This window comes from Channa argus, chromosome 9 (genome assembly GCF_033026475.1).
Source record: "Channa argus isolate prfri chromosome 9, Channa argus male v1.0, whole genome shotgun sequence".
Lineage (NCBI taxonomy): Eukaryota > Metazoa > Chordata > Actinopteri > Anabantiformes > Channidae > Channa > Channa argus.
In genome coordinates this window covers 19,581,590-19,604,921 of record NC_090205.1, presented here as the reverse complement: position 1 = coordinate 19,604,921, position 23,332 = coordinate 19,581,590, and the positions used below count along the sequence as shown (strand labels likewise).

The window sequence follows — 23,332 nt, the reverse complement described above, 5'->3', positions numbered from 1 at the left end:
AGAGGTCTGCACTCAGCCCATTACAGATGTTACCTGCATACTGTTTGCATATATGTTTTGCTTGGGTAAAAAGTTGTTTACATTTTTGGGATTTGATGAAGGTGAAGCAAATGTAATGTTAAAGGAGCCAGTGTTGACCTGTCCATAAAATGACAGACAACATACCTTTTAGTGATTTTAATAATATTACCATTGAAATTTATTAATGAAAAATGTAGCATCTCCAGGTTTATTTTTGTATTGTTCACAACAGACAATTCAAATATATGTACACAACAAATTTTTTTGGCAGCTGGGATTTAGCTGGACCAATTGTCCATAGCTAGTTTTCTTTCAGCTGGACAAACAGGTCACCTACCCTTTGTCGTTCTTTGCTAGAACAGCAGTGTATCTTTGCCAGAGTTGTTGATCAGTATTAGTTATGCAGTTTTCTGTAATACCTATATTGATACCTGGTTGCGACAGTATAAATAAACTGCTACAAAACCTCAGTTAGAAAATATTTACAGTGTAATTTTTGGATTATTGCTCCATTCTACTTACAAGTATGTATTGTCATGCACTATGCATTTTAGTGTTGAAAGTCTTTTCTTTTTTTCACACTCTATTTGCATTTGTTTTTTTTATTAATATAGGCTAACTTAAGGAGACAGAGGTGTTTTTTTGATAAATGAGTCACTTAGTCATTTATATGATACATTAAAACTCTATGATGTTTTCCTTCATTTTATATTTTACAGCTTTGCATTGTAAAACCAAGCATTGTGGTTATTCATAAATGCCACTGCATGATATTTTTCTTCCTGCAAAACAATTATTATATTTGGTCTAAAAACATTTGCCACATAGAAAATGTTGGATTCTTTTTCGTATTTTTGTTAATTTGAAACCATATATGAGAGGATTGATAATCGGAGGAATCAGGAGAAATTCCATTGCCATAAAATTCTGGACACTTTGTGATAAATCTCTTGAGCCAATGCGCATGTAAACCACATCAAAAAGCAAAGATACAGAAAAAATTATTACACAGAACACATGTGGTAAACATGTCTGCATAAACTTGTTCATGTCATCTTTGGATTTTAGACATATTTTGATCATATATATATAAGTCCACACAACAAAAACAGCATGGCCAAAATAAAAAGTATAATTAAAACCTGGAATAACATTAGCTGTAAGTGAGGCCGAACAAGCCAGACTATTAATGAACCAGTTAATGCAGTATATCCTTGGTATGTTTGAGCCACATAACCTCGAACTTGATGTTAACGTACTCATAAGCATGAGAGAAAAAGGAACAAACCAAGCAAAAAACACAAATAAACTAATTCTTTGTTTAGTCATCACAGAGTGGTACATCAGAGGTCGACATATGGCCACATATCTGTCATAGGCCATTAAAGCTAAAAGGGAGAAATCAGCAATAGCAGACGAGTGCAACACATAACCCTGCAGAAGACACCCAGCATGAGAGATAACCTGAGTGGGAGACAGAAGGTCATGGAGGAATTTGGGGTAAAACCCAGCCGTTCCATAAAGACCATTGATGCACAGGTTACAGAGGAAGATATACATGGGTTCATGAAGGCTTTTATCCCCAATGATTGTGGCAATAATGGTCACATTTACCAACAGAATCACACAGTAACACAATACAGTGACAGCAAACAGAGTGACTCTGTAGTTTGCTGTGCCATTTAACCCTGAAAGAGTAAGCATACTAATTACTGTTACATTATCCATCATATAATGTTAATCATCTTTAGGTCATTTTAGTGCTGCACAACAGAAACAATAAAAAATTGATTGTTCACAGCCTGATTAGGTGGAGTAAAAACGTGGCATCCTGTTCTGTGTCCACTGACCCCTAACATGATGTGGAATTATTTGCTTATATTTTCTCGTAGCAGTAGCACTCAGTGACGTTGTTAACATGGGACTTCCTAACTTCCAATCACGTCTCAGTTTTTTTCATTGTAAGCCGTCCACTGACATTTACCTAGAAAAATACTGTAAACATAGAGTATGTGTCAATTTTTATGTACTAATTTATTTATTTAGAACAATACCTGCTGAGATGTAGTAAGACAGATTGTAAAGTCTGTGTGCTCTTTCATGCTCTGAACACTTCCAGCAGTGCAAAGAGGGTTTCACACGTGTTGTTTTTATTACTGTAGGTTAACTTAAGGAGACAGGTGTTTTTTTGATAAATGAAACCACAGCAGTAAAACAAAAACTATAAATGCTCCACAAGTAATGTAGAATAACTTCAAAAGTAATACTATAAATGTGACATTACGTTTTTTTTGTGTTCAGGTTTATTATTATATTTACTCATTTTTATATGATACATAATAACTATGATGTTATCCTTAATGCTATATGTTACAACTTTACATTGTAAAACTGAGCATTGTGGTTATGCATAAATGCCACTGTCACTAAATGATATTTTTCTTCCTGCAAAACAATTATTACACTGTCATTGACACAGACAAAACAGCTAAGAGCAGGCTCATACTAGAAGGCAGGTAAATGGAAGCCACAATTATAAAACTCACTGCAGGCTCTGGGGCCATGACATCCTGCTAAAGAGTATTAATCCAATAATTGCTACAATTGTCTAAAATGCAGCCCAAACAGGGTTGGAATTGAGTGTTAAAGATTATGTCCAGAAGAAGAGTTCAAACATTCCAGATCACAGTTATGCAAAAAGTCGGGTACTGTATACATTGATGATGTGTAACCAGTTTTGCCTACAAAGCTCAGTCTTTCCCCCTCAACTACTCAGAATACTCCAATCCCAAACCAGACACGCCAGCCTTCAGATCACCATTCATCACAATTAGTTTGTGTTGCTGCCATCAAATTCAAAATGAGCTAATATTTTCCATGAAATGTTAAAATATCTCAGGTCCAACATCTATGTTGTTTATGGTCTATTGTAAATAAGATATTGGTTGATGAGATTTGCTAATAATTGGTTTGTAATTGCATTTACACAACGTCCCAAATTTTATTGAATTGGAGTTGTAATAGGTCCATAAAGTTTAAATTTAGTACCTCCACAACAACATCTATCATTTGTACCAATGATAGTTAATGACCTTGTTAGTTCTATAAGTATTTGAACATTGCCACAGATTTCATCATTTTGGCCCTGTATAGCACTACAATGTATATGAAATAAATCAATGTCCTAAGAGTGTAGATTTCCAACCTAAATGGTTTGGTCGATAATATTGGATAAACTGTGTAGGTATTACAGCCCTTTTTGTACATTAAACCCTATGTTTTGTGGATCATAAATATTTGCTGGCTACTTAGCCGTTCCATGGTGAATGATGACCACCTCAATGTTTCTAGTAGGTACTTGCCAAAGAGATAACGAGCTGAGAGGACTTATTTCAAGTCCTTTGTTAGCGCTAGTTGCAGACTGAATCTTTAAAAGACACATGTGGTTTCCAGCATGTTGTTCATCTAGTCCCTATAGACAGTATACAAAGGTTACAGCTCTCACATGAAAAAAATATGCAGGAACATTTATTCTGCATCTGATTAAATCAAAAAATACAACTTTTGAATATGTTATAGTATTATAATGAAAGAGAAAATATCATTTAACATAAGTAAACATGATCTATTCTTGTCCATTGTATTACTGTAACAAGATTCAAAACAAATTATATTTACTTCATGTATGTTTTTGAGTGCACCAAATTTGTAAAGCACAGTAGAGACAGTTATGATGTGGACACGAATAGCAGCCAAAAATAATGGATTATCTTAATTATTAATTAAAGTAATTATTGATGATGTGACTGTTGATAAAGCAGCAGAATGAATTCTGAAATTCTGAAATCATTTTAATACTATACTACTCATATTTAACTGGCTCAAATTAAAGAGCTACCAAAAACAGGCATTTATGTATGAAAGTTGCTGATATACAGAAAGTTGTGTCACTTATACTTATACACTTAATTTTATATGGCAATTTTGAATTAAACACAGAAAAAACCTTTTGGAAACCCTCGCTAGATTTCCAAATGTGTTGTCATTTTATCCTTGAAAGTTAAGGAAACAAGGTGTTTTACATAAATAAAAACCATGACAGCAAATAAATTTCAAATAATTAATGCAGAAAAACTTTAATAACAATAGCAACTACACATGTGAAATAAGGCATTGATTTATGATCAGGTGCACTAATTGCTACACATCTTAATATAATGAGACCAGATAACGTAGACAATTTAAAACTCAACTTGTTTCCTCAGTTCTGTATGGTATTACGTTGTATTGTGTAGCATAGCATTGAGGTTAAGTGTATTCAAATTACAGTTCTGCACGATATTTTTCTTTCCGCAGAACAAGTCATACATTTGGTCTAAAACATTTCCCACAAACAAAATTTTGGATTCTTTTTCTTATTTTTGTTAATTTGAAACCATATATGAGAGGATTGATAATTGGAGGAATCAGGAGAAATTCTATTGCCATAAAATTCTGGACATTTTGTGATAAATCTTTTGGGCCAATTCGCATGTACAACAAATCAAAAAGCATACATACAGAAAAAATTGTTACACAGAACATGTGTGGTAAACATGTCTGCATAAACCTGTTCATGTCATCTTTGGACTTTAAACAGGTTTTGAGCATATATATATAAGTCCACACAACAAAAACAGCATGGCCAGTATAAAAAGTATAATTAAAACCTGGAATAACATTAGCTGCAACTGAGGCAGAACAAGCCAGACTGTTAATGAACCAGTTAACACAGTAGATCTTTGGTATGTTTGAGCCACATAACCTTGATGTTGATGTTATTGTGCTCAAGAACATGAGAAGAAAAGGAACAAACCAAGCAAAAAACATAAATAAACTAATTCTTTGTTTAGTCATCACAGAGTGGTACATCAGAGGTCGACATATGGCCATATATCTGTCATAGGCCATTAAAGCTAGAAGGGAGAAATCTGCAATAGCAGATGAGTGCAACACAAAACCCTGCAGAAGACACCCAGCATGAGAGATAACCTGAGTGGGAGACAGAAGGTCATGGAGGAATTTGGGGTAAAATCCAGCCGTTCCATAAAGACCATTGATGCACAGGTTACAAAGGAAGATATACATGGGTTCATGAAGGCTTTTATCCCCAATGATTGTGGCAATAATGGTCACATTTACCAACAGAATCACACAGTAACACAATACAGTGACAGCAAACAGAGTGACTCTGTAGTTTGCTGTGCCATTTAACCCTGAAAGAGTAAGCATAGTAATTACTGTTACATTATCCATCATATAATGTTAATCACCTTTATGTCATTTTAACACTGCACAACAGCAACTGCATTTCTGTTCATCCCGTTCTGTGTCCACCCACCTCTTACAAGATGTGTAATCATTTGTTAATATTCTGTTATCAAAGTAACACTCAGTGACGTCAATAACATGGGACATAAAACTTCCAATCATGTGGCAGTTTTTTTATTGTAAGCAGTCCAGGGACATTTACTGTAAATATACAGCATGTGTGCTTTTTATTAGAAACAGTAACTCCTGGGACGTGGGTCAGTCAGTCCTGATAACTCGCAGAACAGAGTTTGTCCAAAAGGAAAAAAAAAAAACAGACTAAGAATCATTCCAGGTAATGAGAATAGGGAAACAGGACACAGGGGTAGACACACTAGCAACCCACAATGGGAAGGAAAGTCATTATAAAACAAGAATAGATGGATGATGTGAATCATGTGTGATAACCGGTGCCGGCTGAGGAACAAAAGCCAACAGGGACTAGAGAAAGACTGAGGTGGAACTGAGTGGTGGGAATTCTTAGCTGGCAGGGAATTGAACTGCGGGGACACATACAGACATAAGTTGACAAAATCAAAAGACACAGGAAAGAACTACATCTAACAAAAGAAGTGAAAAACCTAACTTTTGACAGGACTCCACCCCTCTAGATCGCCAAGTGGCGACCTCCCTACCTGCATGGGTTGCTCGGAAGGGGTTTGACTGGCTCGGTCAGCTGGAGGACAGTTAGTGTGGGGTGAGTGGAAGGTGGATCCAGACCTGACAATGCTGGAAATAAAAACGCTAGCCTGATCAGACCGCACATGGAGGAGGGGAGATTACGAGCCGCAAGGTCATTCTTAATGCAGTCAGCTAATCCCTATATATATTTATCATACAGTGTCTCCTCACCCCAATTGGTAGAGGCGGCGAGCATACGAAACTCAATAGTGTAGTCAGTTACTGATAGAGAAGCCTGAGAGGGCTTAAACAGACTGGATGCTGCTACTCTGCGAGATGTTGATGGGTTGAACACCAAGGTTAGTTAGTAGTTATTTAATGCCTCAAAAGACTGACAACATGCAGACCTGTTCTCCCATTCTGCCGTTCCTAAGGCACTTTTCCCGAGAGTAGGGAGATAGTATATGCCACCCTGCTGAACTCCATGGGGTATGTAAGGGGCTGCAGCTCAAAAAAAAATTATAGCACCAAAACAAACAGGCGGCATTTGCCGGCATCTCCGTAAATGTGTTCCGGTGGAGCCATCCTACACTCGGGGGAAGCAAAAGAACTACACAGGCATGCTCAAAATGCTCGCACAATAAATCTAACCTACAAGAATTCTCCTCTACACACTGCTGTGTTTGGCTCCGTTGAGCCTCCTGGGACTGCCATGCTCCCTGTACTCGTCCTGACTCTGCTGAATCCATGGTTTGGCTAGTGTGTACTGTGAAAAACCAACACACACTGGGATTCAATTGCAGGAGATAACATGAGACAGGAAGTACAGAAGAAGATTTCTAAAAAAAAAAATACAAAGTCAAACTTACAGCAGGCAGGAAAAGGGAATAAAACAAACAGAAAACGCTCACTGCCGAAGACAGTAGGAACAACTAACATTTAAAACACAAAACTCTTACTACAGAAGGTAGGAGGAACTAACAAAAAATTTGGAAAACAGAAACTAACTAACAAATACGCAGAATAGCTAACTAACTAACAAAACAAACTACAAAACTGACTAACGCCCTGAGAAGATTCTCAAGCTGGTGGTTGGGAAAAGGAATGAGAATAGGGAAACAGGACATATGGGGAGACACACTAGCAACAATGGGAATGAAAGTCCTTATAAAACAAGAATAGATGGATGAAGTGAATCAGGTTTGATGACAAGTGCCAGCTGAGGAACGGAAAGCCAAGAGGGACTGGAGAAAGACTGAGGTAGAACTGAGTGGTGGGAAGTTTCAGCTGGCAAGGAGCAGAATTACGGGGACACATACAGACACAAAAAGAAAAAAACAGAAGACACAGGAACAAATTGCATCTAACAAAAGAAGCGAAACCCCTAACTTCTGACAAATTGTCCTATACCCAGCATTAGCACCAGGGGGTCAGGAGGGATACCCTCTTCAAATCTTTAACAAGCTTCAGACAAGACTTCTTCATTGATACATAGGCACAGAAACAGACAAAGCTGCTAAGAACAGGCTCATACCAAACTGCAGGACAATGGAAGCCACAATACTGCAACCCACTGCAGGCTTTGGGGCTCGTGACGTCCTGCTAAAGAGCATTAAGCCAATAATTGCTACAACTCTCTGAGATACAGCCCAAGCAGGGTTGGAATGAAGTAACAAAGATTATGTCCAGAAGAAGGGTTCAAACGTTCCAGATCACTATTAAGCAACAAGTCTGGTACTGTGTACATTAATGATGTATAACCTGGTGAATGAGAATGAGAATGTGCCAGCTTGTGCTGCTGAAGATAGATTACCTTGTCTTCCACATTTTTATTAGGTTTTCATGTGATAGACCAACACAAGGTGGTACATAATTGTGAAGTCAAAGGAAAATGATAAATGGTTTTCTAAATTTATTACAAATACATATCTGAAAAGTGTGACATATGAATACTTTTGCAAGGCGCTTGTATGCCATTTTATTGTAAGGGGATGCAAACATAACCATAAACATAACACCTGAAACTGCTGTTATGGATCTATCCAGAATGTACAGTCTGCATCTGTCTACAAAAAAGAGATATGCAATGTTTACTGTATAATATATGTCCTGGCAAAAAACCTGTGCGTGTACAACCCCAATTCAAAAGAAGTTAGTACGATCTTTAAATATTAATAAAACAGAATGCAAATCCCATCAACCCATATTTTATTCACAATAGAACATAAACCACATATCAGATGTTGAAACAGAGACATTTTACCATTTCAGTGAAAATATTAGCTAATTTTGAATTTGATGGCAGCAAAACACTTCAAAAAAATTGGAACAGGGTGATTTTTACCATTGTGTAACATTCTCTCTGTTATGATCCAGCCCTTTGGTTTCATTTCCTGTTTTGGACTCTTAGTTTGTATTCACATCCTGCGTAGTGTGTTCAGTTACTTTACATTCATGGTAATTTCTTTGTTTGTCTGCGAACCCCTGCCTGAGATGTTCCTCAAGCCTGCTGCTAAACCAGTTTTGCCTATTACCGGTCTGCTAATCTGCCAGCTAAGTGGCTAACCGGCCTGCTGCCTGTCTGATCAGTCTACCCACTAACTCTTCACATTGTCTACCTTTCTATAACCCATCCCTCCAGACTCCATCCAGGTTCCTTCACCCATGTTCTCCGTATCGAACTACACAGTACGCACCTGCAGCTTGGCATTCATCCCTGGTACGCCATTATCCTTCTCCCCTCCACCCGCCTGGTCATCCGTTGTTTAACCTCCCTCCTGGTTTCCCCTTTTGTCTGGCTCCCGACTCACTCACCTGTCCATCCAATTACACTCAGTATTCTTCATCACCTGCTGTCACTGCCTACAAAACAGACTCAGTCTTCCACCCTCGACTACTCAGAATATTCCAATCCCTAAACCAGACACACCAGCCTTCAGATCACCATTACAGTCCTGGGCCTTTGCTGCCAGATTTTTTTTTGCACCAAATGTTTCCTATTGCTCAAAGGTCTGCACTGCAAACAGGCCAGTTCAGCACCCGGATTCTTCTCCTGCGAAGCCATGCTGTTGTGATGATGCATTATGTGATTTAGCATTGTCTTGCTGAAATATACAAGGCCTTCTCTGAAAGTAAAATTGTCTGAATGGGAGCTTATGTTGCTCTAAAACCTCTATGTATTTTATTGCATTAATAGTGACATAGTAGACACTAATGCACCTCAATACCATCAGAGATGAAGGATTTTGAACTGTCCACTCATAACAAGCTGGATGGTTCCTCTTTAGTTCGCATGAAACGATACCCATGGTTTCCAAAAACAATTTAAAATTTTGATTCCTCTGACCACAGAAAACTTTTGTTTTTTTTTTGTATTACTGTTCAAAACAAATTATATTTACTTCATGTATGTTTTTGAGTGCACCATATTTGTAAAGCACAGTTGAGACAGTCATGATGTGGACATGAATAGCTGCCAAAAATAAATATTTCTCTTAATTATTAATTAAAGTAATTATTGATGATGTGACTGTTGATTAAACTGCAGATTGAATTCTGAACATTTTAATACTATACTACTCATATTCTTCTAGCTCAAATTAATGAGCTACCAAAAACATTTATGTCTGAAAATAGCTGCTGTACAGGAAATTATATCACTTATACTTATAGACTTAAATTTATATGGTAATTTTGAAAAAAAACACAGAAAACCAGATTTCCAAATGTGTTGCTCAGTGATGGTCACCCACTTTCTCAGACAGCATTTCAGTTTTGTGAGCTTCTTCTATATTACACACTGTTTATCTTTGTTGTTTTCATCGTTGAAGGCTAAGGAAACAAGGTGTTTTTAGATTTATAAAAAGCATAATAGCAAGCAAATTTTCAATACTTAGTTAATGCAGAATTACTTCATTAAAACAGCTACAAATGTGAAATAAGGCATTGCTTTATGATCAGGTGTTCTCATTGCTACACATCTTAATATAATGACACTGGAGAACATGGACAATTTAAAACTCAACTTGTTTCCTCAGTTCTGTATGTTATTACTTTGTATTGTGTAGCATATCATTGTGGTAAAGTGTATTCAAATTACAGGTCTGCATGATATTTTTCTTTCAGCAGAACAAGTCATACATTTGGCCTAAAACATTTCCCACAAACAAAATGTTGAATTCTTTTTCTTATTTTTGTTAATTTGAAACCATATATGAGAGGATTGATAATCGGAGGAATCAGGAGAAATTCTATTGCCATAAAATTCTGGACATTTTGTGATAAATCTTTTGAGCCAATTCGCATGTACAACAAATCAAAAAGCAAAGATACAGTAAAAATAGTTACACAGAACATGTGTGGTAAACATGTCTGCATAAACCTGTTCATGTCATCTTTGGATTTTAAACAGGTTTTGAGCATATATATATAAGTCCACACAACAAAAACAGCATGGCCAGTATAAAAAGTATAATTAAAACCTGGAATAACATTAGCTGCAATTGAGGCAGAACAAGCCAGACTATTAATGAACCAGTTAACACAGTAGATCTTGGGTATGTTTGAGCCACATAACCTCGAAGTTGATGTTATTGTGCTCAAGAACATGAGAAAAAATGGAACAAACCAAGCAAAAAACACAAATAAACTAATTCTTTGTTTAGTCATCACAGAGTGGTACATCAGAGGTCGACATATGGCCACATATCTGTCATAGGCCATTAAAGCTAAAAGGGAGAAATCTGCAGTAGCAGACGAGTGCAACACAAAACCCTGCAGAAGACACCCAGCATGAGAGATAACCTGAGTGGAAGACAGAAGGTCATGGAGGAATTTGGGGTAAAATCCAGCCGTCCCATAAAGTCCATTGATGCACAGGTTACAGAGGAAGATATACATGGGTTCATGAAGGCTTTTATCCCCAATGATTGTGGCAATAATGGTCACATTTACCAACAGAATCACACAGTAACACAATACAGTGACAGCAAACAGAGTGACTCTGTAGTTTGCTGTGCCATTTAACCCTGAAAGAGTAAGCATAGTAATTACTGTTACATTATCCATCATATAACATTAATCATCTTTAGGTCATTTTAGTGCTGCACCACAGAAACAATAAAAAAATGATTGTTCACAGCCTGATTAGGTGGAGTAAAAACGTGGCATCCTGTTCTGTGTCCACTGACCCCTTACATGATGTGGAATTATTTGCTTATATTTTCTCGTAGCAGTAGCACTCAGTGACGTTGTTAACATGGGACTTCCAAACTTCCAATCACATCTCAGTTTTTTTCATTGTAAGCCGTCCACTGACATTTACCTAGAGAAATACTGTAAACATAGAGTATGTGTCCATTTTTATATACTAATTTATTTATTTAGAACAATACCTGCTAAGATGTAGTAAGACAGATTGTAAAGTCTGTAGGCTCTTTCATGTTGTAAGCAAACTATGGAGATATGAACACTTCCAGCAGTGCAAAGAGGGTTTCATGCATAATTACATAGTACAATGTGTAATGTGTCCAGAATTTTAAATGGCAGTGCAGCGCAGTGATGAATTTTTTTTTTCCGTGATAACGAAATAATTTATCTAAATCTAAATGAATGTCTCAGATTTGTAGATTACAACTAATGTCTTATCCATCGGAGTTTGTGCAGTAAAACAGTGACTTTCCTACGGCTCAACAGTGAATACAGACTATTTAATGTGCCGCACGATTGTGTGAATGTTTTACTTTAGTTTAGGAAGCGTACCAACTTACTTTTGCCAGGATGTCTATGCTTTCAGTTTGCTGGTGTGTCAGCTTGTTAATCTGGGGAACCCCGCTACTGCAAAACTGTTTATGGGGATTAGAAACTTTTAAAGTGTTTGCAACTGTCACTCGATCCAAAAACAAAATAAAAGACAATTTCTGTTTTTGTCATTCTTGCTAATCCAGTCTTGAGCTGGTGATTCATATGGACCGACTTGATGTTTTGTTAATTATCCAAATAGCAGTGTTTTGCACAAGTCGGGTAAATTTACCCATGGACGGTTCCTTTCTCTGTCTCTTTCCCCTTCTTCCTGTCTTCCCTTCTCCTTTAATTTTCAACAAGATTTGAACAACTCTTTGGTGAAATAAAGAAAAAGATATGCAGGTAATTACTGTAGCAGTCACAGGTAAATAAACTGCATAGAGAAGAACATGGTGCTTACGTTTCAACCTGTAACACAGTGCGATGTAACATTACGATACCCCACATTAACTGGTGGTGGATGGGGAGGCCATCTTGAGAGGTCTGCACTCAGCCCATTACAGATGTTACCTGCATACTGTTTGCATATATGTTTTGCTTGGATAAAAAGTTTTTTAATTTTTTGGGATTTGATGGAGGTGAAGCAAATGTAATGTTAAATGAGCCAGTGTTGACCTGTCCATAAAATAACACACAACATACCTTTTAGTCATTTTAATAATATTACCATTGGAATTTATTAATGACAAATGTAGCATCTCCAGGTTTAATTTTGTATTGTTCACAATAGACAATTCAAATACATGTACACAACGAAACATTTTGGCAGCTGGGATTTAGCTGGACCAATTGTCCATTACCTTTTGTCGTCCTTTGCTAGAACAGCAGTGTATCTTTGCCAGAGTTGTTGATTAGTATTAGTTATGCAGTTTCTGTAATAACTTTTTTATACCTGGTTATGACAGTATAAATATACTACTACTGTACCTCAGTTAGAAAATATTTACAGTGTAATTTTTGAATTCTTGCTCCATTGTACTTACAAGTATGTATTGTCATGCACTATGCATTTTAGTGTTGTAAGCCTTTTCTTTTTTTTGCATGATATTTTTCTTCCTGCCAAACAATTATTACATTTGATCTAAAAACATTTGCCACATAGTAAATGTTGGATTCTTTTTCTTATTTTTGTTAATTTGAAACCATATATCAGAGGATTGATAATCGGAGGAATCAGGAGAAATTCCATTGCAATAAAATTCTGGACACTTTGTGATAAATCTTTTGAACCAATGCGCATGTAAAGCACATCAAAAAGCAAAGATACAGTAAAAATTGTTACACAGAACACATGTGGTAAACATGTCTGCATAAACTTGTTCATGTCCTCTTTGGATTTTTGGCATATTTTGATCATATATATATATAAGTCCACACAACAAAAACAGCATGGCCAGTATAAAAAGTATAATTAAAACCTGGAATAACATTAGCTGCAATTGAGGCAGAACAAGCCAGACTATTAATGAACCAGTTAATGCAGTATATCCTTGGTATGTTTGAGCCACATAACCTCAGAGTTGATGTTATTGTGCTCATAAGCATGGGTTCATGGAGGCTTTTATCCCCAATGATTGTGGCAATAATGGTCACATTTACCAACAGAATCACACAGTAACACAATACAGTGACAGCAAACAGAGTGACTCTGTAGTTTGCTGTGCCATTTAACCCTGAAAGAGTAAGCATAGTAATTACTGTTACATTATCCATCATATAATGTTAATCATCTGCAGGTCATTTTAGTGCTGCAAAACAGAAACAATAAAAAATTGATTGTTCACAGCCTGATTAGGTGGAGTAAAAACGTGGCATCCTGTTCTGTGTCCACTGACCCCTTACATGATGTGGAATTATTTGCTTATATTTTCTCGTAGCAGTAGCACTCAGTGACGTTGTTAACATGGGACTTCCAAACTTCCAATCACATCTCAGTTTTTTTCATTGTAAGCCGTCCACTGACATTTATCTAAAGAAATACAATAAACATAGAGTATGTGTCAATTTTTATTTAATAATTTAATAATTTATTTAGAACAATACCTGCTGAGATGTAGTAAGACAGATTGTAAAGTCTGTGTGCTCTTTCATGCTCTGAACACTTCCAGCAGTGCAAAGAGGGTTTCACACGTGTTGTTTTTAGTACTGTAGGTTAAGTTAAGGAGACCGGTGTTTTTTAGATAAATGAATAACACAGCAGTAAAAAAAAAAACTATAAATACTCCACAAGTAATGCAGAATAACTTCAAAAGCAATGCTATAAATGTGACATTAGGTATTTCTTTGTGTTCAGGTTTATTATAAGTTTATAATATTACAGGTTTAGTATTATATTTACAAATGTTTATATGATATATAATAACTATGATGTTTTCCTTAATCCTTAAAATTTTACTACTTTGCATTGTAAAACTGAACATTGTGGTTATGCATAAATGCCACTGCCACTAAATGATATTTTTCTTCCTGCAAAACAATTATTATTATTATGACACAGACAAAACAGCTAAGAGCAGGCTCATACCAAAAGGCAGGAAAATGGAAGCCACAATTATAAAACTCACTGCACGCTCTGGGGCTCATGACATCCTGCTAAAGAGTATTAATCCAATAATTGCTACAATTGTCTAAAATGCAGCCCAAACAGGGTTGGAATTGAGTGATAAAAATTATCTCCAGAAGAAGAGTTCAAACATTCCAGATCACAGTTATGCAAAATGTCAGGTACTGTATACATTGATGATGTATAATCAGTTTTGCCTACAAAGCTCAGTCTTTCCCCCTCAACTACTCAGAATACTCCAATCCCAAACCACATACACCAGCCTTCAGATCACCATTCATCTATTCAGTTCTTGTCACCAATAAACATTCTTAACCTTCCACTTGTGTTCTGTGCTTCTGGGTCCTAATACCAAAACCCATTACACCCTCTTCTTTTAACAACTGTCTCTAAACGTCTGGGAAGTGAGGAGACCAGCTGCTGGAGTTTTAGGAGAAGAATGTTGTCCCATTCTTCTCTGATGCAGGATTCCAGCTGCTCAACAGTCCTGTGCATTTTTTGTTTTATGATGCACCAAATGTTTCCTATTGCTTAAAGGTCTGGACTGCAGACAGGCCAGTTCAGCACCTGGACTCTTCTCCTGCGAAGCCATGCTGTTGTGATGATGCATTATGTGGTTTAGCATTGTATTGCTGAAATATACAAGGCCTTCTCTGAAAGTAAAATTGTCTGAATGGGAGCTTATGTTGCTCTAAAACCTCTATGTATTTTTTTGCACTAATTGTGACAACATAGGCACTAATGCACCTCAATACCTTCAGAGGTGAAGACTTTTGAACTGTCCACTGATAACAAGCTGGATAGTTCCTCTCGTCTTTAGTCCGCAGGACACAACGTCCACAGTTTCCAAAAATAACCATTTTAAATTAGCTTTCGCCCAGAGAACACTGGCCATTTGTATTTGATTTGCGACAATTAGTTTGTGTTGCTGCCATCAGATTCAAAATGAGCTAACATTTTCCATGAAATGTTAAAATATCTCAGTTCCAACATCTATGTTGTATATGTCTATTGTAAATAAGATATGGGTTGATGAGATTTACTAATAATTGGTTTGTAATTTCATTTACACAACGTCCCAAACTTTATTGAATTGGGGTTGTAATACGTCCACAAAGTTTAAATTTAGTACCTCCACAACACCATCTATCATTTGTACCAATGATAGTTAATCACCTTGTTAGTTCTATAAGTATTTGAACATTGCCACAGATTTCATCATTTTGGCCCTGTATAGCACTACGATGTATATGAAACAAATCAATGTCCTAAAATTGTATATTTCCAACCTAAATGGTTTGGTCGATAATATTGGATAAACTGTGTAGGTATTACAGCCCTTTTTGTACATTAAACCCTATGTTTTGTGGATCATAAATATTTCCCTTGTTGCTTAGCTGTTCCATGGTGAATGACAACCACCTCAATGTTTGTAGGAGGTACTTGCCAAAGAGACAAAGAGCTGAAAGGACTTATTTCAAGTCCTTTGTTAGCGCTAGTTGCAGACTGAATCTTTAAAAGACACATATGGTTTCCAGCGTGTTATTCATCTAGTGCTTATAGACAGTATACAAAGGTTACAGCTCTCACATGAAAAAAATATGCAGGAGCATTTATTCTGAATCTGATTAAATCAAAAAATATAACTTTTGAACATGTTATAGTATTATAATGAAAGAGAAAATATCCTTTGACATAAGTAAACATGATCTATTCTTGTCCATTGTATTACGGTAACAAGATTCAAAACAAATTATATTTACTTCATGTATGTTTTTGAGTGCACCATATTTGTAAAGCACAATAGAGACAGTCATGATGTGGACACGAATAGCTGCCAAAAATAACGGATTATCTTAATTATTATATAAAGTAATTATTGATGATGTGACTGTTGATAAAGCAGCAGAATGAATTCTGAACATTTTAATACTATACTACTCATATTTAACTGGCTAAAATTAATGAGCTACCAAAAACAGGCATTTATGTATGAAACTAGCTGCTATACAGAAAGTTGTGTCACTTATACTTATAGACTTAATTTTATATGGTAAATTTGAATTAATCACAGAAAACACCTATTGGAAACCATTGCCAGATTCCCAAATGTGTTGTTGTTTTTATCCTTGAAAGCTAAGGAAACAAGGTGTTTTAGATAAATAAAAACCATGACAGCAAATAAATTTCAAATAATTAATGCAGAAAAACTTTAATAACAATAGCAACTACACATGTGAAATAAGGCTTTGCTTTATGATCAGGTGGAATCATTGCTACACATCTTAATATAATGAGACCAGAAAACGTGGACAATTTAAAACTCAACTTGTTTCCTCAGTTCTGTATGTTATTACTTTGTATTGTGTAGCATAGCATTGTGGTTAACTGTATTCAAATTACAGGTCTGCATGATATTTTTCTTTCAGCAGAACAAGTCATACATTTGGCCTAAAACATTTCCCACAAACAAAATGTTGAATTATTTTTCTTATTTTTGTTAATTTGAAACCATATATGAGAGGATTGATAATCGGAGGAATCAGGAGAAATTCCATTGCCATAAAATTCTGGACACTTTGTGATAAATCTCTTGAGCCAATTCGCATGTAAAGCACATCAAAAAGCAAACATACAGAAAAAATTATTACACAGAACACATGTGGTAAACATGTCTGCATAAACTTGCTCATGTCGTCTTTGGACTTTAGGCATATTTTGATCATATATATATAAGTCCACACAACAAAAACAGCATGGCCAAAATAAAAAGTTGAACTAAAACCTGTAATAATATTAGCTGTAATTGAGGCAGAACAAGCCAGACTATTAATGAACCAGTTAACACAGTAGATCTTTGGTATGTTTGAGCCACATAACCTTGATGTCGATGTTAATGTACTCATTAGCATGAGAGTAAAAGGAACAATCCAAGCAACAACCACAAATAAACTAATTCTTTGTTTAGTCATCACAGAGTGGTACATCAGAGGTCGACATATGGCCACATATCTGTCATATGCCATTAAAGCCAGAAAAGAGAAATCTGTAATAGCAGACGAGTGCAACACATAACCCTGCAGAAGACACCCAGCATGAGAGATAACCTGAGTGGAAGACAGAAGGTCATGGAGGAATTTGGGGTAAAATCCAGCCGTCCCATAAAGTCCATTGATGCACAGGTTACAGAGGAAGATATACATGGGTTCATGAAGGCTTTTATCCCCAATGATTGTGGCAATAATGGTCACATTTACCAATAGAATCACACAGTAACACAATACAGTGACAGCAAACAGAGTGACTCTGTAGTTTGCTGTGCCATTTAACCCTGAAAGAGTAAGCATAGTAATTACTGTTGCATTATCCATCATATAATGTTAATCACCTTTGTGTCATTTTAGTGCTGCACAACAGAAACAATAAAAAATTGATTGTTCACAGCCTGATTAGGTGGAGTAAAAACGTGGCATCCTGTTCTGTGTCCACTGACCCCTTACATGATGTGGAATTATTTGCTTATATTTTCCCGTAGCAGTAGCACTCAGGGACGTTGTTAACATGGGACTTCCTAACTTCCAATCACATCTCAGTTTTTTTCATTGTAAGCAGTCCACTGACATTTACCTAGAGAAATACTGTAAACATAGAGCATGTGTCCTTTTCATGTACTAATTTATTTATTTAGAAAAATACCTGCTGAGATGTAGTAAGACAGATTGTAAAGTCTGTGTGCTCTTTCATGCTCTGAACACTTCCAGCAGTGCAAAGAGGGTTTCACACGTGTTGTTTTTATTACTGTAGGTTAACTTAAGGAGACAGGTGTTTTTTTGATAAATGAAACCACAGCAGTAAAACAAAAACTATAAATGCTCCACAAGTAATGCAGAATAACTTCAAAAGCAATGCTTTAAATGTGACATTAGGTTTTTTGTGCTCAGGTTTATTATAAGTTCATAATATTACAGGTTTATTATTATGTTTACTAATTTCTATATGATACATAATAACTATGATGTTTTCCTTAATACTATATGTTACAAATTTACATTGTAAAACTGAGCATTTTGGTTATGCATAAATGCCACTGCCACTAAATGATATTTTTCTTCCTGCAAAACAATTATTATTATTATGACACAGACAAAACAGCTAAGAGCAGGCTCATACCAAAAGGCAGGAAAATGGAAGCCACAATTATAAAACTCACTGCACGCTCTGGGGCTCATGACATCCTGCTAAAGAGTATTAATCCAATAATTGCTACAAATGTCTAAAATGCAGCCCAAACAGGGTTGGAATTGAGTGATAAAAATTATGTCCAGAAGAAGAGTTCAAACATTCCAGATCACAGTTATGCAAAATGTCAGGTACTGTATACATTGATGATGTATAATCAGTTTTGCCTACAAAGCTCAGTCTTTCCCCCTCAACTACTCAGAATACTCCAATCCCAAACCACATACACCAGCCTTCAGATCACCATTCATCTATTCAGTTCTTGTCACCAATAAACATTCTTAACCTTTCCGTTGTGTTCTGTGCTTCTGGGTCCTAATACCAAAACCCATTACACCCTCTTCTTTTAACAACTGTCTCTAAACGTCTGGGAAGTGAGGAGACCAGCTGCTGGAGTTTTAGGAGAAGAATGTTGTCCCATTCTTCTCTGATGCAGGATTCTAGCTGCTCAACAGTCCTGTGCATTTTTTGTTTTATGATGCACCAAATGTTTCCTATTGCTTAAAGGTCTGGACTGCAGACAGGCCAGTTCAGCACCCGGACTCTTCTCCTGCGAAGCCATGCTGTTGTGATGATGCATTGTGTGGTTTAGCATTGTCTTGCTGAAATATACAAGGCCTTTGCTGAATGTAACGTTGTCTGAATTGGAGCTTATGTTGCTCTAAAACCTCTATGTGTCAGGGTCTTGTTGCACTTCCTGTCCCTGGACTTTTATTTTGTGGCCCCTTCTCTTTACTTCCTGTCCCTGGTTCTTTTCACCCAGCTTTACCCTCGTTGTCCCTCATTGTTTGCACCTGTTCCCCCTTCTATTTAAGTTCAGTCTTCCCTTCACTCCCCTGCCAGATCCTCGTCATTGTTAATGTGGTCTCTGCTATCGCGGTCACTGTCTTCATCGCGGTCACTGTCTTCATCGCGGTCACTGTCTTCATCGCGGGCATCATTGTCGTCATTAATACCCTCACCAACTCCACAGTAGACTCTGGACTTTTGGTAAAGCCTGAAACTTACGTTCCTCGAACTCTTGGGAAATCTGGACTCCTGCATCTTGGACTTTGGTATCCTGGACTCTGTGTTTCCTGTGTGGTTTTGGTCTGAGGTTTTGCCTTTTGTTTAATTCAGTATTTTGGTCTAGTCCATAGTTTTTCTCCGCTTGTTTTATCCGGGTTTCTTTCATGTTTAGGTTTGCCGGTGCCTTATGTTGAGTTTGTTTGTGACTGCCTGCCTTTAGTCCTTGTATTAATGTGCTCTTGTGGTTTAACGTTTATCTGTGCCTGATTTACCCAGTAGCCTCTGTTAGTTCTTTCTTCTTCTTTCTCTAACTTGTCCCCTGAGCCCGAGCTGTGTTTATTTCTGGTAATTCGGTTCCCCTCTTGTTTTCAAGTTAACTCCTTTCGTGTGCTGGTCCTGTTCATCTTTTACATCTCTTTCAATAAAAGCCCCTTATTTTGCAAACCCTCGCTCTGTCTCTTCTCTGGGTCCATCCCTTAACCTAAACGTGACAGTAGGATCTGGCCAGACTAGGACCCAGAGACGTGCGAGTGGTTTTTCTTTCTTTTTCTTTTCCCTTCCCCCCCATGGATGCCACAAGGGCTTTCATGTCTGTCTCGGGGTACAGACCCCAGACTCAAGACCAGACTCCGGTCCTGACCGGTTATGAAGGGACCCGTCTGGCATTCTGTTCTCCAGGCGTGGGCCCGCGACGTAGAAGGTCCAAACCTCAGACCAAAAACAAAGTTCCTGATATCCCTCACACTGCCCCAGAGTCTGCCACAGCACCGCCTGCCCCTAGGCCGGTCTGCGGCCCACCTGTTCCTGTTTTGGCTCCCCTAATGTCGACTCCATCTATACCTGAGGTGTCAGCTCTTGTTTCTGGGCTGGCTTCATGTCCGGTTGACGCTCTCCCCCACTCACTCCCGAGCAAGTCTGACCAGTTTTCCACAGAGCCACAGGTTGTTGGGCCCTCCATGCACAGGAGACGCTCAGCAAGACGTCGAAGGGCCCAGCACGGCAGCTGTTCCGAAACCCCAAGCAAGGAGCCTCTCTCTAGCACCACCTCAGAATCTAGCACTCCAGCTATGTCAGCCCAGGAAGCTAGGGAAAGGGCGGAGTTCGAGGTTATTGACAATCTTCTGACTGTACTCAAGGCCAAGCTGAAGGTCTCCCTCCATGACCCTGCTACCAGCTGTGCCATTGTCCAGCGCATGGAGGACCTTATTCTGTCCCGGCCTTGGCTACGGGAAATAGGGGCTGCTATCATGCATCTGGCCAGTCTAAGGGACCTTCGGGCCATGCTGGGGGCCAAAATCCCCTCGCCTGTCCAAGTTGTGGTTCCCCCCCGGACCTGAACCTGCTTCTACTTGCCCTGCACCTGCCTCTGAACTTAATTCTGCTGTTACTGCTCCTGTAATAGTCCCAGCTCCTGCCTCTGAACTCAATTCTGGTGATTCTGCTCTGGCTCTTCCTGTTCCTGTCACGGCGCCGAGGTCGGCGACCGCACATCTGGTTCCTGTTCCTGTCGCGGCGCCGAGGTCGGCGACCGCTCGTCTGGTTCCTGTCTCTGTCCCGGCGCCGAGGTCGGCGACCGTTTCTCCCGTCTCTGTTTGTCCTGTTTCTATGTGCCCAGGTCCAGCTCCCGACTCTGATCCTACTTGGGCGCCTGCCTTTCGACCGGTCAGTGCTCCGCCGGGCCCCGATGACGATCCTGCTACAGCACCTGCCTCCAGGTCACTCGATGCCTCGTCCGGCCTCGACACTAGTCCTGCTACGGCACCTGCCTCCGGGTCGCTCGCCGCCTCGCCCAGCCTCGACTCTGGTCCAGGCTCTGTTCCCGCTCCTGGCGTCGGGTCGGCCGTTGTCCGGCCTGGCTCTGTTCCCGCTCCTGGCGCCGGGTCGGCCGTGGTCCGGCCTGGCTCTGTTCCCGCTCCTGGCGCCGGGTCGGCCGTGGTCCGGCCTGGCTCTGTTCCCGCTCCTGGCGCCGGGTCGGCCGTGGTCCGGCCTGGCTCTGTTCCCGCTCCTGGCGCCGGGTCGGCCGTGGTCCGGCCTGGCTCTGTTCCTGTTCTGGTTCCTGCTCCTGGCGTCGGGTCGGCCGTGGTCCGGCCTGGCTCTGTTCCTGTTCTGGTTCCTGCTCCTGGCGTCGGGTTGGCCGTGGTCCGGCCTGGCTCTGTTCCTGTTCTGGTTCCAGTTCCTGGCTCGGGGTCGGCCGTGGTCCGGCCCACTACTGACCCTGCTTCTGTTCCTGGTTCCGGGCCAGCCAACACTCCTTCTTGTCAATCTACCAGCTCTCCTCTACGTCGCTTCTGCCGTCGCCGCCGGCCTCCCGTCCGGCCCCCGGAGGGCTTCTGCCGTCGCCACCGGCCTCCCGTCCGGCCCCCGGAGGGCTTCTACCGTCGCCGCCGGCCACCCGCTCGGCTCCCTGCTGGGTCTCCTGTCGCCGCCGGCCACCTGCACGGCTCCCTGCTGGGTCTCCTGTCGCCGCCGGCCACCTGCACGGCTCCCTGCTGGGTCTCCTGTCACGTACTGGAGGGCTTCAAGCCCACCTCCAGTCCCCCGCCACCCACCCTGGCCCTCCTCCGGACCCCCACCGCCCACCCGGCTCAGCCTGGACCTTCTGGCCTATTAGGGCTGTCTGGAATCCAGCCCTTGAGGGGGGGGCTCTGTCAGGGTCTTGTTGCACTTCCTGTCCCTGGACTTTTATTTTGTGGCCCCTTCTCTTTACTTCCTGTCCCTGGTTCTTTTCACCCAGCTTTACCCTCATTGTCCCTCATTGTTTGCACCTGTTCCCCCTTCTATTTAAGTTCAGTCTTCCCTTCACTCCCCTGCCAGATCCTCGTCATTGTTAATGTGGTCTCTGCTATCGTGGTCACTGTCTTCATCGCGGGCATCATTGTCGTCATTAATACCCTCACCAACTCCACAGTAGACTCTGGACTTTTGGTAAAGCCTGAAACTTACGTTCCTCAAACTCTTGGGAAATCTGGACTCCTGCATCTTGGACTTTGGTATCCTGGACTCTGTGTTTCCTGTGTGGTTTTGGTCTGAGGTTTTGCCTTTTGTTTAATTCAGTATTTTGGTCTAGTCCATAGTTTTTCTCCGCTTGTTTTATCCGGGTTTCTTTCATGTTTAGGTTTGCCGGTGCCTTATGTTGAGTTTGTTTGTGACTGCCTGCCTTTAGTCCTTGTATTAATGTGCTCTTGTGGTTTAACGTTTATCTGTGCCTGATTTACCCAGTAGCCTCTGTTAGTTCTTTCTTCTTCTTTCTCTAACTTGTCCCCTGAGCCCGAGCTGTGTTTATTTCTGGTAATTCGGTTCCCCTCTTGTTTTCAAGTTAACTCCTTTCGTGTGCTGGTCCTGTTCATCTTTTACATCTCTTTCAATAAAAGCCCCTTATTTTGCAAACCCTCGCTCTGTCTCTTCTCTTGGGTCCATCCCTTAACCTAAACGTGACACTATGTACTTTTCAGCATTAATAGTGACATCATAGGCACTAATGCACCTCAATACCATCAGAGGTGAAGACTTTTGAACTGTCCACTGATAACAAGCTGGATAGTTCCTCTCATCTTTAGTCCGCAGGACACAACGTCCATGGTTTCCAAAAAGAACCATTTTAAATTAGCTTTCCCCCAGAGAACACCGGCCATTTGTATTTGATTTGCGACAATTAGTTTGTGTTGCTGCTATCAAATTCAAAATGAGCTAACATTTTCCATGAAATGTTAAAATATCTCAGTTCCAACA

The 23,332-nt window shown here is 39.5% G+C and overlaps 4 protein-coding genes across 4 annotated transcripts; all 4 read right to left on the bottom strand.

Moving 5' to 3' along the window:
- Positions 1 to 828: 828 nt before the first annotated feature.
- On the bottom strand, positions 829 to 1,752 carry LOC137133465 (olfactory receptor 2C3-like). The gene has a single exon (XM_067517129.1). It carries the CDS (start codon positions 1,750 to 1,752, stop codon positions 829 to 831), a length of 924 nt encoding a protein of 307 aa, XP_067373230.1.
- Positions 1,753 to 4,383: 2,631 nt separating this feature from the next.
- On the bottom strand, positions 4,384 to 5,319 carry LOC137133464 (olfactory receptor 5F1-like). Its single transcript, XM_067517128.1, has one exon. The coding sequence runs from the start codon at positions 5,317 to 5,319 to the stop codon at positions 4,384 to 4,386; it is 936 nt and encodes a 311-aa protein (XP_067373229.1).
- Positions 5,320 to 6,658: 1,339 nt separating this feature from the next.
- LOC137133463 (olfactory receptor 6C1-like) lies at positions 6,659 to 11,061 on the bottom strand. The gene is made up of 3 exons (XM_067517126.1): positions 10,171 to 11,061; positions 9,393 to 9,449; positions 6,659 to 6,757 (listed from the first exon to the last, which is right to left on the bottom strand). Exons 1-3 carry the CDS (start codon positions 11,059 to 11,061, stop codon positions 6,659 to 6,661), a joined length of 1,047 nt encoding a protein of 348 aa, XP_067373227.1.
- A 5,733-nt stretch (positions 11,062 to 16,794) lies between these two features.
- LOC137133462 (olfactory receptor-like protein COR4) lies at positions 16,795 to 17,790 on the bottom strand. Its single transcript, XM_067517125.1, has one exon. The coding sequence runs from the start codon at positions 17,728 to 17,730 to the stop codon at positions 16,795 to 16,797; it is 936 nt and encodes a 311-aa protein (XP_067373226.1). The 5' UTR covers positions 17,731 to 17,790.
- Positions 17,791 to 23,332: the final 5,542 nt, after the last annotated feature.

Excerpts from the sequence above, each read along its gene's own strand:
- LOC137133465 (XM_067517129.1), bottom strand. The coding sequence starts at position 1,752 with ATGATGGATAATGTAACAGTAATTAGTATGCTTACTCTTTCAGGGTTA.
- LOC137133464 (XM_067517128.1), bottom strand. The coding sequence starts at position 5,319 with ATGATGGATAATGTAACAGTAATTACTATGCTTACTCTTTCAGGGTTA.
- LOC137133463 (XM_067517126.1), bottom strand. The coding sequence starts at position 11,061 with ATGATGGATAATGTAACAGTAATTACTATGCTTACTCTTTCAGGGTTA. Across the intron at positions 9,450-10,170 it reads TAACAAAAATAAGAAAAAGA|ATCATGACTGTCTCAACTGT; the intron begins ATTCAACATTTT and ends ATTCATGTCCAC. Across the intron at positions 6,758-9,392 it reads CACTCAAAAACATACATGAA|TACACACTAGCCAAACCATG; the intron begins GTAAATATAATT and ends GGTTTTTCACAG.
- LOC137133462 (XM_067517125.1), bottom strand. The coding sequence starts at position 17,730 with ATGATGGATAATGCAACAGTAATTACTATGCTTACTCTTTCAGGGTTA.